General features: G+C 29.6%; 1 protein-coding gene across 7 annotated transcripts in view; it reads right to left on the minus strand.

Moving 5' to 3' along the window:
• Nucleotides 1–1,299: 1,299 nt before the first annotated feature.
• The window catches only part of LOC141456878 (uncharacterized), an 85,962-nt gene continuing 69,890 nt past the window's right edge, over nucleotides 1,300–17,371 (minus strand). For all 7 annotated transcript variants that reach the window (XM_074133223.1, XM_074133225.1, XM_074133227.1 and 4 more), the window contains 11 exons: nucleotides 12,945–16,847; nucleotides 11,147–11,209; nucleotides 5,148–5,352; nucleotides 4,928–5,068; nucleotides 4,721–4,835; nucleotides 4,525–4,636; nucleotides 4,263–4,385; nucleotides 3,736–3,872; nucleotides 3,388–3,464; nucleotides 3,110–3,305; nucleotides 1,300–2,683 (listed from right to left, as the gene is read on the minus strand). In XM_074133223.1, coding sequence (XP_073989324.1) covers nucleotides 3,134–3,305; nucleotides 3,388–3,464; nucleotides 3,736–3,872; nucleotides 4,263–4,385; nucleotides 4,525–4,636; nucleotides 4,721–4,835; nucleotides 4,928–5,068; nucleotides 5,148–5,352; nucleotides 11,147–11,209; nucleotides 12,945–16,847 — 5,048 coding nt within the window. In that variant the 3' untranslated portion in view covers nucleotides 1,300–2,683; nucleotides 3,110–3,133. The remainder of the gene's footprint in view (nucleotides 2,684–3,109; nucleotides 3,306–3,387; nucleotides 3,465–3,735; nucleotides 3,873–4,262; nucleotides 4,386–4,524; nucleotides 4,637–4,720; nucleotides 4,836–4,927; nucleotides 5,069–5,147; nucleotides 5,353–11,146; nucleotides 11,210–12,944; nucleotides 16,848–17,371) is intronic.

Consider the following 17,371-nt stretch of genomic DNA (forward strand, 5'->3'; position numbering starts at 1 on the left):
ATTACTAATTTAAGAATGGTTTTGTGGAATTTTTGGTTTTTTGTTGACAACAGCTTAAATACATTATTTGGTTCAAGAATTGTTTTAAGTATGAATCACCTCCATCAGGAAAATGTTTTTGGTTTTTCAAGATTAATAAACAATTTTAAGAGTCGTAGAGTTATTTTTGAGAGGATTATTTTATACACTTTTTTATTATTCACAACCACCCATTCAATAATCACATATTTTCGCTCGTGTTTTCGGAATAAAATATTTAAATGTTTTTTTTTATAATTTTATAATATAGAAAAAAGAGAGAAGTGTAGTCACTTTTGTACTTTGAAAACAAAAAACATTAAATATTCATAAAAATTAAAATATAAAAAGTCTGGATATGCATTAAATTCTTTGAAACATTCTGTACATTCATTCAATGAAAGCTTTTTCTATTTGAGATTGTACTATCTCAATAAAATTGTTAAGAAAAGTATATATACTTGTTTTTATTTCAAAATGGTACTTACTTAAAAAACACGTATGTTAGTTACACTAGTTCGAGAGCTACGGATACTGTTGTGTTATCGTTAAAATTATAAATTTGTTTGAACAGTGTAGTCACTGCTTTGGTTCCTCACCCAGTATCATATAATGGGTTAAGCGTATCATTTAACTGCTATTGCCTTTCTCAATGTTTTGAGATGGTCTGCCCGGAGGAACTTGTGGGTAAGAAAACAAAAAAATCTGAATTTGTTTTGCCCAATTGGATGCCATATATGCGGAGTTGTGAACTAGCATCCTTAATTTAATATTTCGTTTAGTTCAGACGTTAGAGAACTGTCAATTTTTCCGTAACAAGTGAACGATTGAACAATCTTTTTTATTTAGTTAACAACCACTGCCAGTACGAAACAATAAACCCCTTAATTCGTTTCTCGAATTCTTCCCTGCTTCTGATAACACTTAAATTAAACTTAAAATCTGTAAAAATTACGAGGTCCAGACGTCTTTAAGTTCGTCTGACTTTTTATATTTGTAGTGTGTGGTGTTTTGGGCCAAAAAACGCTTAGGACCCTCCCTGAAAATTAGATTTTAATTATTAATAGATTTTTGTTTAATTTTCTAATAGAAAGGATGATTCTTAAAAATATACACTCCTGATTAAGGCTGCTGCTCGCAACCTTCATAAAAAAGCCCAAGACCAAAATATATTTTTTTAAAATTATTTCCATTTAAATCGTACTAAGCGAAATTATTTTATGTTCTGCACATAATTCCAGTTAGTTAAGGGCAACAACAGAAGGTTAGACACAAATAAAATACATTTTTTAGGTTGTTTATTTTTGGCTAACAAATGACTAGATACTAAAATTTCCTATAGTAACCTTATAAGTTAGGCCTCAAACAACATTTTATTACTTTTTTTAGTTCCTTTTTTCTTATTACAATTAATATTAACACAGAAGATTATTTGTGAAAGGCATTTAATGCAGATAATTTACAAGCGGGAAGATAATAATTTTAAAATAACTAAATAAAAGATACAATTATTTTTCCTAATTTCATTTATGATTTTAAGGTAAAACTTTACACTTTGGGCAGGAACGATATAACTTAGTACATTAAAAAAAAAAAAAGTTACAGATACTTAATATTTTGTATATTTTGAGTTAATCAAAAAGAACTTCCCTCTCATAAAATAATAAAAAATTGTCATTGTTAGGCACCAATTAAAGGAGGAACTCAAAGAAATTTTCTTTAACAATTAAGGAACAGTTATGAATTTGAATAAACTCATGGAATGAAATTGAAAAATGAAATTTGCGATATTAACTTATTCTCTATTCAAAAATTTAAGAATTATAAATAACTATTTCTGATAATTTTATTTTTTAAATCAAACAAAAAGAGTGTGGTTATATTTTAGTAAATTAAAAATAAATTAAATTATATATTTTTACTCTCTCTTTTTATTTTTAAAACTTAGAACAATTAAACTAGTTTTTAGTTTAAATTTTTAATAATTAAACAAAATAAAGTAAATATTTAGTTAAATAAATTTTGTTAATTGTTAGGTAACAAACATATTCATTTTTGAATACATTAAAAATTGATTTGGCATGACGAAAGAAGACCGAAGAATTGATCCTAAACCTTTACAAGTAAATAATATCTACCAACTTATATATTATAATTTGTTTTAATATTAGGTCAATACATAAAAGTTCGATAATTATACGCTAAATAATTATGTCATCTAAAAATAAAATAATAATCAAACACATTTATAACAAAATGTGCACAATGATAGAACGTTAAATATATAATCGACATCTACACAAATAATATTACTTTTTTTTTTTTTTTTTTTGGTAAAGATGGTAAACATAAAGAACTTCATTTTGGTGTTTTCTTTCATTTGAAATGAAAAAGTGCAAAATAATTTAATTCTGAAGGAAAAGAAGAAGAAAAAAGTGAAATAATGAATGTAAATTCATTATATTTCATTAATAACAGATTCTGCGTTTTTTTTTTTCCTATAATGTAATACTGATACAATCATTATAAAAATAGCCAGCCTTAAATCTGAGTTGTAGCAAGAAAAATTTATTTTTTGCGTACTTTTTTACTAGTGCTGTTGGCTCTTCTTAATTAGCAAAAGCTTTGCCTCCTGCTGTAGCTGCGTCTTCTTAATTATCAGGCCCTAAAATGTTTGGTATTAATTACATTTTTGATGAAACGAAATAATAAAAAACATTTATTTACCCTAAACAGAATTTTTTCCCCTCTTTTATTTTCCTAGATGGAAGAAAAACCATAAAATTCACCCAGATAAAGAGAGGGAAATTGAGGTGGTTGGAGTTGAGGATGAAATGCCTAAAAAACGGCTAGAATATAAACTCCTATACGGGAAGTCGCAATGAACAAAAATTTAAAGACATCCTCAACTCAGATAGCTGGATGACGTGGAGTAAAACATTCATCGGGTAGAGTCCGCGTAAGGCGGAGAATCTTATTCGAGAATTTAGAAACTGTTGGCCCGTGCAATAAGTTAGCTTTTAGTATTAAGTTAAGTACAACTATTCTTTTTTATTTGCTTTTATTGTATAATTGGCCCATCTTAACTCACCTAAAGTGTAACTCCTGAAGCATTTTATTGTATTCGTTCCACATAATTGCCAGGAAAAGTTCCAAATTGCCCATTTCTATGTAATGAACCAACATACCAACCGTCATCACATTTTTCCATTACATAAACAACATCACCTTCTTTTAATTCAAGTTCATCATCATTTTGAGGTTTATAATTGTACAAGACACGATAACTAAAAGAATAATATTAAAAAAAAAAAATTTATTCATTGTACAGTAAATAATAAATAATATTACGAATTGTTGTATACTCACGGTACAGGATCTGACTGTGTGTCAATGTGTAGTGTTTGGCTTACCAAACTAATATCACCTATTTTACTTTGAGCTGGCTGAAATTAAGAAACAAAATTGTAAACATATTTGTTAAACTAAATATATATATATATAAAATCATTATTCAACACAGTTTGAATGAGGATATGGCCCAAACATTTTAATTAATAGTTTCTTAAATAACTTAAAATGAGAGATAAATTCTATTGTAAGGAAATGCACTAGATGTTACGTTAAGAAACAACTGTTAATGAAATCAATATTATGAGAATTTGCGATTTTAAAAGTTTTAGTAAAACAAAATCAAATTAAATATATACTTCTTACAAGAGATGTTGAGCTGTACAAGGCAGGTCTTGGTGGTTGATAATGCTGCTGTCCTAGGTCCTTAGCGCCATTTAACATCACGCTATGAGATGCTGGTGCTACAATAGGTTTTGTAGAAACTGGAGTAGTAGGGCTCACTAAAAACAGAAAGAATTTGGTTTGAATCACTCAATCGATTTTCACCTACCATAATTTTCATTGATAAATATTTTTCAACCTACGATACACTTGAATAGTTCTAACTCAATATTACGTCATGGTTGGTGAAATGATTTTAAAAAAAACCATATTAATGGAAAGCCATACACTTATTTTCTTAATTTATTTTAAAAGGAGTAACTGTAGGATTTTCCCGCACATGACACCTAATCCAATCCGAAAATGTGTGACTTATATTACAAATCAACATGCAGACATAAGAATTCTGCCAGTTCCCGGATGGATTATTCAGGAATTTCAAGCTTTGACCTCTATTAGATCAAAAACTTAAGGTACAATGTTTAATGGCATTATGGATTTCTACTTACTAGGTCTTTCTCCAGGTTCTACCAGAACTTCAACATATGAAACTGGAAATATTCCCTTTCTATTTCCAATTCTACCTTCGAACCAGTTCTCATCAACTCTTCTTGTTAGTAGTACAAGTTCGCCTATAAAGATACAGTCATTAATAATTATAAATATTTGTTAATGCCCATACCAGAATCAACAATAAAATAAAAATTGTTCGATATGATAAATTTTTAATACTTTATTATTAAAAAACAATTAAATGTTTCCATTATTAACCTTTTACTAAAGACAATTCTAAGTGTGTCTGAGCTTGGAAATTGAATTTAGCCCTCGCCTGTCCTTCGTTTGCTTTCTTTGGTAATGTTCGAATACCGTCGTACGGAATAATCTAAATTGTACAGAAAAACAAAATTTTAGAATACAAAGATTTAATATACTTAAATTACAGTTTGTTACACAATTTCAAGATTACCTCGACATAATTGAAAGGGAATAAGCCTATCATGGCATTATGTTCTCCTTCATACCAATTTTTGTCAATTTGCCTTCGTACATAAATAATGTCGCCTCGTCGAAAACTAAGCTCTCTTAAAATATAAATTACATCAAAATCAAAAATTACGCAATATTCATATTTTACTTCTTTTGTCTGAAAAAAAATAATAAAAACATTCCTTACCTTGATGTTTGTCCAACAAAGTTATAGAGAGCTCTCGCTACTAATTTCGGTTCAGGAGTACGGTCCCTTGGTCTAGGTGGCTGTGTTTCAAGAGGAAAATCATCATATCTATTCAATGGAATTGGCGATTTCTGTGATGGGCTGAAAAAGATTTATGCACTAATTATTCCAAGTTAAGTACATTTTTAAATGTTAGTTTATTTTATTTTTTTAAACTCACATGAAATTGTCCGTGTGTCGACGTGAATACATATCATGTAATTCATTCAGATATTTTGTCCTTCTTTGCTCTTGATATATCCTGCGCATTATTTCTGCTTGCCTTTCGGCTAATTCCTCTTCCGGCCAAACGGCTTTTGCTTCACTTCTCACTGGACTACGATAATGGATGTTAACCTCAGATTCAACATATCGGTGAGGTGATTCTGCATAAAAATTATTATTATTATTTGAATGTTTTTTAAATATATATTTATATAAACTGTTGACTGAATTATTAAAAATAAAATTTTGCCTTTTTAAAGATTAAATAATATATCCAATAATGAAATAATAAAATAAGAGAGAAATGATATTGTAATTTCTATAAAAATATTAACAGTTTCCTTCTAACAAGAATTCTCATTTCATATAGGAAACACGGTGAATGGTAGATCTTTAATTAAAGATAGTAAGGCAGTATGTCACAATGTTTTTTTTGTAATTAACAAACACACTGATATTGCTTAATAATTGATGAATTGGTAAATTCCAAGGAAAAATGATTAATAACTTCATTTAACCGAATGTCCCTAAAATTACATTTTTGATATGGAATACAATTATTGTGTCTAAAGTATAAGTAAAGTACAATCGAATAATGTAATTTCATCGCTCAATAATTGTAAGATCTGAACATTTTACTTTTGTAAATTCATTAATAAATAAAACCTATCACCTTAAAAATTAAATAATAAAAATTAATAATATTTAGATAGATTGTTAAAAATAAGCAGCGCAATGACCTGCAAGAGATCCTTTAAGTTGTCAAATGAAGTGTCAGCCCACAAAATAAAAGTGAGAAAACCGAGCTAAGATGGATGGACAGTGGTTGCCAAGAACAAATGCGACTGATGGAATAATTTTTCAGAGAAAAATTCATTTTGGGCATTCTGAGTTGTGTGAGAATGTAGTAAAAAAAAATTTAAAAAAATCAAAAATTGTAATAACAGAAAGTCGCGTTCACACCAGATCTTTTTATTTATATATTATTTTTGCTAAGCCTAAGGACCATGTCCAATGCCTAGGAAAAACCTTAGCAAATATAAGTAAAAAATAAGACTGAAACTGGCAATAATTGCTTTTCTTTTTTTTATATAAATAAAATAAACAGTATTAGATAAATAGTATTCTATAGTGTTTCCTAGTTATTATATATTTAATAGTATTCTATCTAGTATTATACACACATACTAGATCTCTAATACAGCCTCAACTTAAAGATCCGTTGTGTTTAGCAAATGCACAATAATGAAAGACTGAGTCATTTATACTTCAGAAGTAAAAACATACTTTTACATTCGATAAAAGAATGGTCCCGAAAATATTGTAATAACTTCTAGTTTTATAATAACTACTAATGTGATAACTTCTAGTTTTATAACTACTAATTTTATGATTTTAGTACTAACTCTAAATTTCTACTCATAACAACCATTTTTTAATGATTTTTTTTTTTTGGTATCCAAGAAACAAAATATAAACAAAAAAATACTACCGCAATTAAGAAGTTATATTTACAAGTGACAGTACATTAAAGAAAACTTTATTTTTAATATTATTTATAGTTATATAATTTTAAAAATATTTTAGCTTAAATTATAATGAAAAAATCTAGCGTAGTAACATGGCTTCTTCATGTACTTTTAACTGAATTAGAGAAGCAGGAATTACGCTACCTTGGACCGAAGAAAAAATTATATCTAATTTATTTCAACTTGAAATAAATATTTAAATTTTTAACCAAAAACCAAAAAAAGTTATTGTGAGTGTATTAAAATAAATTAGAAAACAAAAAATATTATAGAATATAACATCAATTTAAAAATAGTCAATTTTTAGAAGAATGAAACATCAATTTCAAGAAAAATGGAATTTGAGACTAATTAATAACGTTAAAATTAAAAGAAACTAAACAGTACTGCATTCAGAAACCTCATTTTTGTTTTAAGGCAATAATATTAAATACATAATATACTACTTCTACTTTGGTTGAACAGTCAATGTTCACGCCTGAGAAGAGTATATTTTTTATTTTATGGGCATACTTATTACGAGGTTCTAAATTACGGAAAGTAGTATTCGGCAGCTCTTTCCTTATCACCTTGTCCTTTACAACTACGCAACAAGTGCCGTCTTTAAACAAAATCAATCACAGGTACTTGATGCTAGGTAAGAAACATATTTACTACGTCGTCTTCTACTACAATATTCTTGTAACTGGCCTACGGCAACCAAATTTTTTTTTTTAGTCCAATTTATTTTTAGGCCCCATTTTAAACATTCTTAAGTTTGTAGGTCATATAAATGCCATCTTCAACTTAAGCTAAAATTAAATTTATTCATGCCGATCGGCATTAAATTTATAATATATGAAAAACTTGACTTTACTATACTCTATAGTAAGACAAAAAACCAAAATAATAATAAAATCTATTTTAAACTATATTTTCTTCTACCTTCTTTTTAAATTATCACAAAAAAAAGTAACAACATGAAGACAGAGATGTATGCTTATAAAACGAGCAAACAACCAGGTTTTATTTCATGTTTGTTTTGTTTCTTTTTTTAAAAACACGTAATTTGATTATGTAATAGTTGTTTTAGTGAATGAAGGATATCGTCACTTTTAAATCCCCTGAATTTCTTGTTAATTTAAATTTTTGTACACCTCTTAAATGTAATAATACAAAGCATTGACGCAATAATTTATAAAAAAAAAGTTCAAAAAAAGAAATAGATTCATATCTTTCTCTTCTTTTCTCAATTTTTAAATAGTCAGTCATAATGTTACAATTAACTAAATAATCACAAAACAAAGCTGAAGCCATACATTTATTTTAATGCTATTAATTTCATTAAACATTATTTCTTCCTCAAATTATAAACTAGGTCTCATAATTTTCGAAAAAGAGATTGAACCAGAAATATTATTCTAAGAAATCTTGAGACAATACTTGCAATAAATACGTTGGCAAATTTTAATGGAATACTCTTATCTAAAGTGAAAAGAAACAATGGCAAACCCTATTTTCCAGACATATGTAGAATAGTAAGTAAGTCTTTAAAAGTACTGTAAGTTAAATAATATATAAAATATGGCGCTAATGACCTCAGCAGTCGATGCGCCAAAAAAAAAAAAAATATATATATATATATAAAATATGATTACTATAAACATATATGGAAGGAGAGAGCAAGAAAAAAGTGCGCGCGAATATTTCACTACAAGAATAACATTCAGACTGTGATTAGTATTTTGGTAGAAATTGACGATTTTCTTAAATTCTACATGCAGTTTTAGGACTACATTAATTCGATGAAGTTTTAGACTAATTCTCCAAGTAATCACAGAAGCACGTCATAGAAGTTGAAATACCAAAGAGAAATCACCAAATAAATATAAAACCACTACTACTGCTAATCTTGCTTTACTGGTTTACAAATTAATGCAACACAGTGAAATCAAAATACCAAAAAAAAAAAAAAACTTCTTTGGCCTTAAACTGATTAAAGTATTTATTAATTGCCTTTAATTTCATTCTTAATAAATGCTAAATTTGTGGAGCAACAACTTTGTTTAACTACCAATCGCAAAATTTCAATTGATAAGGGCTTTTTAATAATCAATGCACCCATAGTGTGAACCATGATACCATACAATAAACGGCAATGCGCTAAAAGGATAAATTTTCTCAGAAGTACTTAAAATAATTTTATTTTAACATTTCAATTTCAAATAGGTATTTTAAATAGATATTAAAAATCATTTAAGATATTTGTAACATAAGCACTTAAAAAGTACTATGAGTAGGGTTTTATGGCAAAAGGATCATTAAAACACATTTCCTATTGATAATGAATTTCGAAAAATCATATTGATTGCAACGTACATTCATTTTATTGCTTTAAACAAAATAAAGATTTGTGTTTTATTTATTTTGAATTTTGAAGGAAGGATTACAGTATTGATCTTAAAGACATCATAAATGTCAAAGGGTTAATTTATCTTCCAAAAAAGGTCATTATCGAAACAAAAATAGTTTAGAAATTAAAAATAATTTTTAACGGATTATTTCAATAAACAGACCGGCTATTTTAATTACAGAATGTACTTATTGTATCATAATTTCAATTACTTTTACTGCATTAAATAATTTTAGAATAAATTTTATATTATTTACTTACTATACGGTAGAGGGCCGTACAGAAATGATGGTAAGCTTACAGATCTCGTAGGAATTATGCACGGTCTTCCTAAATTTTCAAAATTTATGGCAGAATTCTGGCAAGTCATTATACAAAAAAATTCCAAGAAGAAAAAGTGGAAGCACTCTTTTTAAATATTGAACGATTAACTGCACTTAACTTTTGTAACATCTAAATGCAGATTTCCTATTAATAGACAAATGAAATAAAAACTGAGACAATGAGACATGATATTGGTCTCTTTCTATGATGCTAACTGCACGGCAGCTACACTTACACTGACTCGCGTCGTTCTGCTAAACAAATTCGTAAACTACACCGGCTACCATTCAAAACTTTCCTTACTTTCTGTTAACCAGTTCATTTATATTTTTAAATTATGCAGAATTTAAGTAAAAAAACACTTGCTACAGAACATGCTAATTTCCCTGCTACTTTCAATAAAACAATGTGCAACTCTTTTTTTTTTTTAACAATAAAAATACACTATTTTTAAAGAGGGCTGTAAGCACTTAATTTTAAGACAGTTCTTGCAATTAGCCAACATTAAAATTACCTAGAGAATTACACGTACATCACTAATGAAAGTGATAACTTTATTGACCAAAAAAAAAATATTTAAAAAAAAGGATAATGAGCGAAATAGTGGAACCGACTCCATTGTAAACAGTCAACAGTGCATGAAGCTTAAAGAAACTAAAGCACACATCGCTAATTCTCAAGTATACCTTACTTAAACATAGAGTAAACACAAATAAAAGAAAAGTTATTAGAGCACTGCTAACATTTTTTCATGTGTAGAAATTTGCTGTAAAAGATAATATTTATAAAAAGCCTTCCGCAAACCTTTTAGGTTGATGATAAGAAAAAGTTTATTCCTAATAATGACGTTAAACGTTAGCCAACCTATTTTGAACTTAATGTCAGCGAGTTTTAGAATTTAGTTTTTTTAACCAATTAATCACCTGCATTGTAGTAAATGACAGACTGTCGCCAAGGTTGATTGTGCTAGATATATAAGTAAAGAAATACCTATTTTTTTCAAGCAGACTTTACGTCCAACTACCAAAATTAGGTGTCTTATTCGGAGGTGACTTGTTAACACATTTTACTATAAATTTCTCAGATAAACCATAGAGTAAAATCCAACTAGACTAGGAATCAAACCCAGTAACCATAATTCTTAGCTTGGCAATCTTCGCCATTAACCTCTCGGCTACCGAGCCACTAATTGCTAGATGTATGAGATATGGCGTTTTCATCTACAATTAAAGAAATTCACACCTTAATATTGACTATAATCTATTGTTTGTAGCTATCCCATCCATCTTGGACTTCTATAAAAATAATTTTCATGTAACATTAGAATTCGGTTGGTACAAATTTCTAGAAAATAGTTAAAATAAGTTCCTTTAATGTTATAATCTTCATCAAAAAGTCAATAAGAATGAGAACTGGCTCAAGTGAGCAAAACTAACAATGTAGGAATCCATTTGGAGTAATTTTTTATCCATCTTTGTTAGTGACAATTTGATTAGTTTCATGAACATTTTGCAGTTCTTTATTGAACTGAGGTTTATAAGTAAATGCGAAAGTTAAAATTAATAAGTATACATACAATTTAATAAACTTTTAATAGTGCATCCTAATTAGAAAAAAAAGAGTAAAAAATAAGCGACAAAATTAATTATTAAACAAATGAAAATATAAAATAAGGAATTTCATGCAAGGAATAAGGTTTAATAAAATTACCTTGGCTGTGCGGTCTTGAAATATTGTCTCTCGGTGGAGTAGGTATTGGATTTCCAAGGGGTTCTAAACAACAAAATGCTACAGAAACAAAAACGAAAGAAAAACATACGACAGCAAAATATATGCCTAAAAAATAAAATAATAGAATAAAAAGAAGCTACAGAATGCTAAAAACTTCATTACAAAGAGAATTATTTCAAATCTCTGATGTCTTTTGTATGAATTGGATAAATTGCAATTAAAATTGTCAGAAAAGTACATTATATTAAAAACAAATTAAGTAATCAAATAACATTAACAATCTGGAGAATATGAATGCAATTTCCAACGATTACCCGCACCACCTAATCATCAGATTCAATTAAGCAGAAGTTAAGAAGTTAACTGTTGGAATGTCCATTGCCCAAGAAAACCTTATAATAAAGCGTTTATTTTCTTTAATAAACGATATTCTGTACAAAATATCCATTTCAAAAATATCAATTAAAAAAATAAATAAAATAAAGTAATAAAAAATGGTGTGGAAACAATTGATACTTTCTCTTATACTTATTTAATTCAATAAATTTGGAATTTTTACTAAATATTAAGATACTGAAACATTAGTAGTGTTAAAAATTGTTTTCAGAAAGTTCCACAGCAGAAGCGTGTTCTATCTTTAAAATTTTAAATATTTAAGATAATTCGACAAAACATTTTCCGAGCAAGGCTTTTACATCTTAATTGATTAAAAGTTGATTAAATTTCACTTCGTTTGATTAAAAAAGGTTGTATTTCTATTATCTCTCTCATTTTCTTTATAGTAAAATACCCATATCAGAATTTTAGTTTTACAAGGAACACTAGCTAAATTACTCGAATCGGACTTAAACACACATTATTCTCTTTTACAAAAGTTTTCAAGGTTTTAAGGTAAATATTTTAATCAATTCTGAATGGCTAAACATATTTAATTTTTAAATAGAATAAAGATTCATCAAATTACACCGAAATTTATTGTATTATTATTACTTTTTAATTTTGCTAACTAAAAAAAAAATAAAAAATACACTTCTCTTTAAATGGAAACATTTATTTGGGAAAATTGATATCTGATAGGTTGCAAAGTTGAGAGGGACGACTGGCGGAGTAAAATCGAGGAGGCAAGGACCCAACTAACTGGGTTGTAGTGCCATTGAAAGAGAAAGAGAGTGATAAAGTGTTGCAAAGTTACGTTCATTAAATACACAAATTCTGTTAAATTTACATGTGATTACAGAAAAATTTTGGAGTTCTGAAATATGCGCCAAGAAATTACTTATTATTATTTTTTTAATTTTTAACTTTAAGATATAAAAGACCTATTAGTTTTCACTTAAATAACAGCTAAAAATATTGAGTTGGTAGGAATCTGAAGAATCTGTGAGTAATGCTTTTATTAGAAATTTTGAGGGATGAAGGACTCGATTACATTCAGGTAGTCCTTGACACTAAAATCCAACAAGCATATAGTCCATTTCTTATCATAACATATTAATACATAAATTAAGTTGGGTAAAGAATCTAGTAAAAATTCCAATCTTTAGAACAACTTGCTAATAAGAGTTGTAACTTATATGCAAAATCAAATGAATATTTCTTAGTTTTAATTTTCAAATTTTATTCTATTCAAGTCATATTTGGAGAACTAATTCTTAAAGAGGGTATCCGAGGGTTGATGTCTGGACAAATTATGACAAATACAAAATTTTGTAAATGAAATAAGGCTGTGGACAAACTAAATTCATTTAACTAAACAAGCAATAATAAAACAAGGCACCTTTGAAAGTGACAGTTGGTTTCATATTCCATTGCCTGTGCCAAAATCTATCACATTCTCTGTCTGGTTGATATCTATAACTAGGGCGATGCACTTCCGGATCAAAATGTTGATTCGCAAAAATATCTGGTGTATTTTTTAATATTGATGGACGAACTGGTGAAGCAGATGCTGGTCGTCTTTTTAAAGGAGGTCGTCGCCTAGGATGCAATGAACGAGGATTTCTATGAGCAGCCCATTCACATTCTAAATACGGAGCTATATCTCTTAGTTCAGTGATTTCCGGAGTGGATGTATACATTTGCCCAAGTAAAGACATACCGTGACGAATTTCAAATTGTTGTCTGAGGCGTTCTACGTTGCCAGTCTTTTCTATACATCGATTGATTGGCGGCGGTGGTGGAGGAGTCAGCGCTCTTTGCTGTAAACTTGCTGTCTTACTAATTACATTTATATGTGGCATGTGACGATCTTCTAATCTAAATGGCACTGGAGAAACTTTACGAGGTTCGTATTTCTTTCTTAACCATTGTACATCACCTAATTCCTGTCCTTTTATAACCACTTTACTTAGTTCACCACCTTTTCTTGATAAAAAATCCCTTGTCAAATCTGGGTCACTTTGAAACATCTTTGGCAATGGACTTTCCTTTCTTAAATTGTACAAATCATCGTAACTTTCAAATTTCTCTTTTAATTTTCTTACGTCTCCAGCTTTGACAACGCTTAAATAAGCTCTATAATATTTCATGGGATCTGGAGAAATTGACTTGCATAAACTGTCAGAGCTTGCATGAAAGTATGGTTTGTGAATATTTCTTAATGGAAGCGTAGCGTAAGTACTGTTATACTTTTCACCAAAAAGATCTTTCAAATCTGTAAAAGACTGAGATTGGTAAAGCGTTTTGTTGGTCGGTGAAGAACGTTTGCGATCTTTAGAACATTCACTAGTACTTTGAATGATCTCACTATATTTCGGTTCTACAATTTTAAATTCATCTTTAGAACCTAAATGAATGACGGTCGATGCACTAGAACTACTACTTGAAGTAGGTGCTGCTTTTGAAAATTCTTTTCCACTCCAATCATCTACCATTTTCTTTACCTCATTTTGTTGCTCTTTAGGTGTTAAAACCAATAAGAAGTCCTTATTCTTTTCTAACTGTTTGTCCACAGATTCATCCGACAATAATGAGTAACAAGTTCTTGGTGATGTTTCAGAAGTTCCAGAACTTTTAAACTTCTTCCCCTTAATGGCAGCCACCGCACCTAGAGTTTCTCTAGGGATTACAAGCGAACCATGTTTTTTTCTTTTACTGATTCTTTCTTTGATTTCTGCACTCAATGTCATCGATAATTTCTTTTTTTCATTTTCAGATAATGATTTATTGGGAGATTTCCAATGGGGAAGCGTGCTAATAGAATCTGCTTTCATACAATCTTGTCTTCTAAAATCTTTTCTCTTCACACTTGGTGAGTATAATTGATCAGTGCTTAATAAAGAATTACATCTCACATGAAGAGCTGGATCTACTTGACTTAAATCAGACACATTCATCTCATAATCTTCAATATTTTGTTTCATTTTTAGAATACGATCACGTTTTAAATTTGAGACGGTACTATAGATTTCAGAAAGCTGACATTTTAAAGCATTTACTTGTTCCATGGAAAGACTGCTCCAAAGGCGGCTTCCGATATCTCTACTAATCTTAACAGATGGTTTTACCAACGAGTGTTGATCACCTTCACAGACTGGCCTTCCTCTTTTTGACGCCGTAACTGCTGTTAAAGAATTAGCCAAATTCATAACTGAACTACCTCTCCATAAAGGTTTATAAACATCCTTCATTAAATCAGTTTTTTTCTTTAATTCTGCAGCACTTTCCACAATTTTTTGAAATTTCTGTCTTAAATCTTCAACTGATTTTTCTTTATTTCTAAGACCTCTGTCACCAGTCCATCTTATAGTTTCTTTCGGCTGAAATAAAAGATCTTTTTCTTTTTGATCGCCCATTAACTTCTGGTATAACGTGTTCAGTTCAGCTTCAGCTCTTTCTTTATTTCTTAATTGTTTCCAACGATCAAAATCTATAATTTCTTCACCTTTAAGTCTTGGTCTTAAATCTGTGTTAGAAGTTGTTTTTTCTAATTCAGCCATTCTCTCCAAACTAGAGTAAAATTTATGTAATTCTTTAAATCTTTCTGATTTTCTGGTTGAATGCAAAAGTTCAAAAACGTATGACTGATAATCCGCTTGATCAGGAACATGTGAGAGACTAAGCGAACTTGTACTTCCCATTTGAGAATGCCTATCGGCTTCATTTAGACTCTTCGACCTGGACTTTCTTTTCACACCAGCAACACTTTCCACAGTTTTAGAAGTTGATCTTCTAATTCTTCTACAAGAAGGTGAACGAGATACGGCTGGTGAGGTAGAATCGTCAACCTGTTCATTCTGTGTCGGCGATGGAGATGTACAAGGTGGTTCACTTGAACTACGTCCTCCTTTCACTGTTTCATACGTAGGAGTAGCTAAAGAATAATCCCAAACATTGTTCTGCCGATCAAATTTGTCCAATTTATCATAAAAATCGTACGTACCATAAAAAGGGCTTAGTGCACGACTACATCCTCTATCAAGGCTTCGAAATCTAGACTCAGATACTGGTTTTCTCTGCGATAGATATACATGCAGATTTCTTAATGATGGTTCTGATTTGTAACAGCTATGAGATTGTTCGATGAACTTTTTGGCACGTTCTGTTACAGAAGGTGTACGTTGTACTGTACTGACAACTGACGGAGTCGGAGAATTCATTTCACGAAGTAGTAAATGTTGGAAAAAATTATCACTCTTACCGAGTTGTTCATTTAGGGACTTAGGTTTTTCGACTTCGTTCTCTATAATTTCAACAGCTTCATCAGGTACATTCTCTTTGTCCTTTTCTTCTTTCTTCTTTAAACCATTCTTCTTTTTACCATTTTCATTTTTCTTTTTGATTTTCTTTTTTTCTTCGTCTTTAGCTTTGTCCAAATTTCTGACAATAACTTCAGGCTTTTTCTCCTTTTTCTTTTTTGGTTCTTCTTTAACTTCTTTCTTCTGTTTTTTTGAAATAGGATCAATAGTGGCACTAGAAATAGTGCTAGCCCTACTTGAAGGTCTACTTGATTTAATTAACGATTGAGTAGATTCATTCAATTTTTTATTATCATTCATAGGTTTAGTCTTACTTGAATTGCTATTTTTTGTAAGCAATGGTGACGCTTTGCGCAAGTCAGTTTTCGAACTGGCTGATGAAGAGGATAACAATTCTTTGCCTTTAGGATCAGAACAACTTTTGGAAGAAATAGCAACAGTTACTTTAACAGACTTATCTTCTGTTGGTTTTTTATTACGAGACGTTGAGTACAGAGTAGTAGAACTTTTAACAACAGTTTTACCATCTTTAAGAGCTTTTTTTACTTCCGCTGGAGCTTTCAGTTCCGGTGACTTTCTCAGTAATTCTTTCTTAGTCTTAACCAAACCGTACTGTGTCTTACTAGCTTCTACTTTCTTAGCCACAGTCCTAATCTTTGACGGCTGGAGCTTTGGTCTAGATGTTTCAACCGATGCTTCTCTAGATATCATACAATCCGATCGTACTTCAGGCGAACTCATTCTCGTATACATTTTCAGCGTAGAACTATTTCGTGAAGACTGTCTACGTGGTGGTGATGGTATAGATGAGCTTCTACTAGTAGATTTTTTATAAGCACCATATGCATGTCTTGTCCCTTCAACAGTAGCTGGTGTAACTGGATAAAAGACTTTCTCTTTTAGTCTTACTGGAGTAGATTTCTTATGCACTCTGATTCTAGTCAATGTGGGTGAAATTGGGAAGTATTCAATTTCAGAATCTTCTGGTAACATATTGGCAAAAAATAAAATTATTTAAATTTAAACATCATTGATTTGTTAGTTATTAGTTCTGAGATTAGAATGTGGAGATAATCTTCTTAAGCAGTGATGGGTGCTTGGTGGTAGATCCCTTAAAAAAAATACCGTCACCTTCAAACATGCCTTGTATAAGATGTTAAGAATATATGCATAACTTTTATTTTAAAAAGAAAATATGTAAACATTCTTAACACCTAATATATAAAACTTTTAAACATTTTTACAAACTGGCATTTGTCGGTGGCTCTAATGTGCTCAAAACACTTCCTTTTTTTCAAATGGGGTACATGCCAACAAGGATCTAGAGTAAAGGTGCGTAACAACTTACAATAAATAAAAAAATTTATAAAACAAACAAAAATTGCTATAAGCAAAAAATAGAAATCAACATTCTATAAAATAAAAATCATACACTACTTTTTCAAAAGCATGAATTTCTGAAATGCCTAAGTTAAATTTAATTAAGGAATATAAATGTCCTAAGTTT

The sequence above is a fragment of the Rhodnius prolixus genome, unplaced genomic scaffold, assembly GCF_049639745.1.
Source record: "Rhodnius prolixus isolate KJV_2025 unplaced genomic scaffold, Rpr scaffold_10, whole genome shotgun sequence".
NCBI lineage: Eukaryota > Metazoa > Arthropoda > Insecta > Hemiptera > Reduviidae > Rhodnius > Rhodnius prolixus.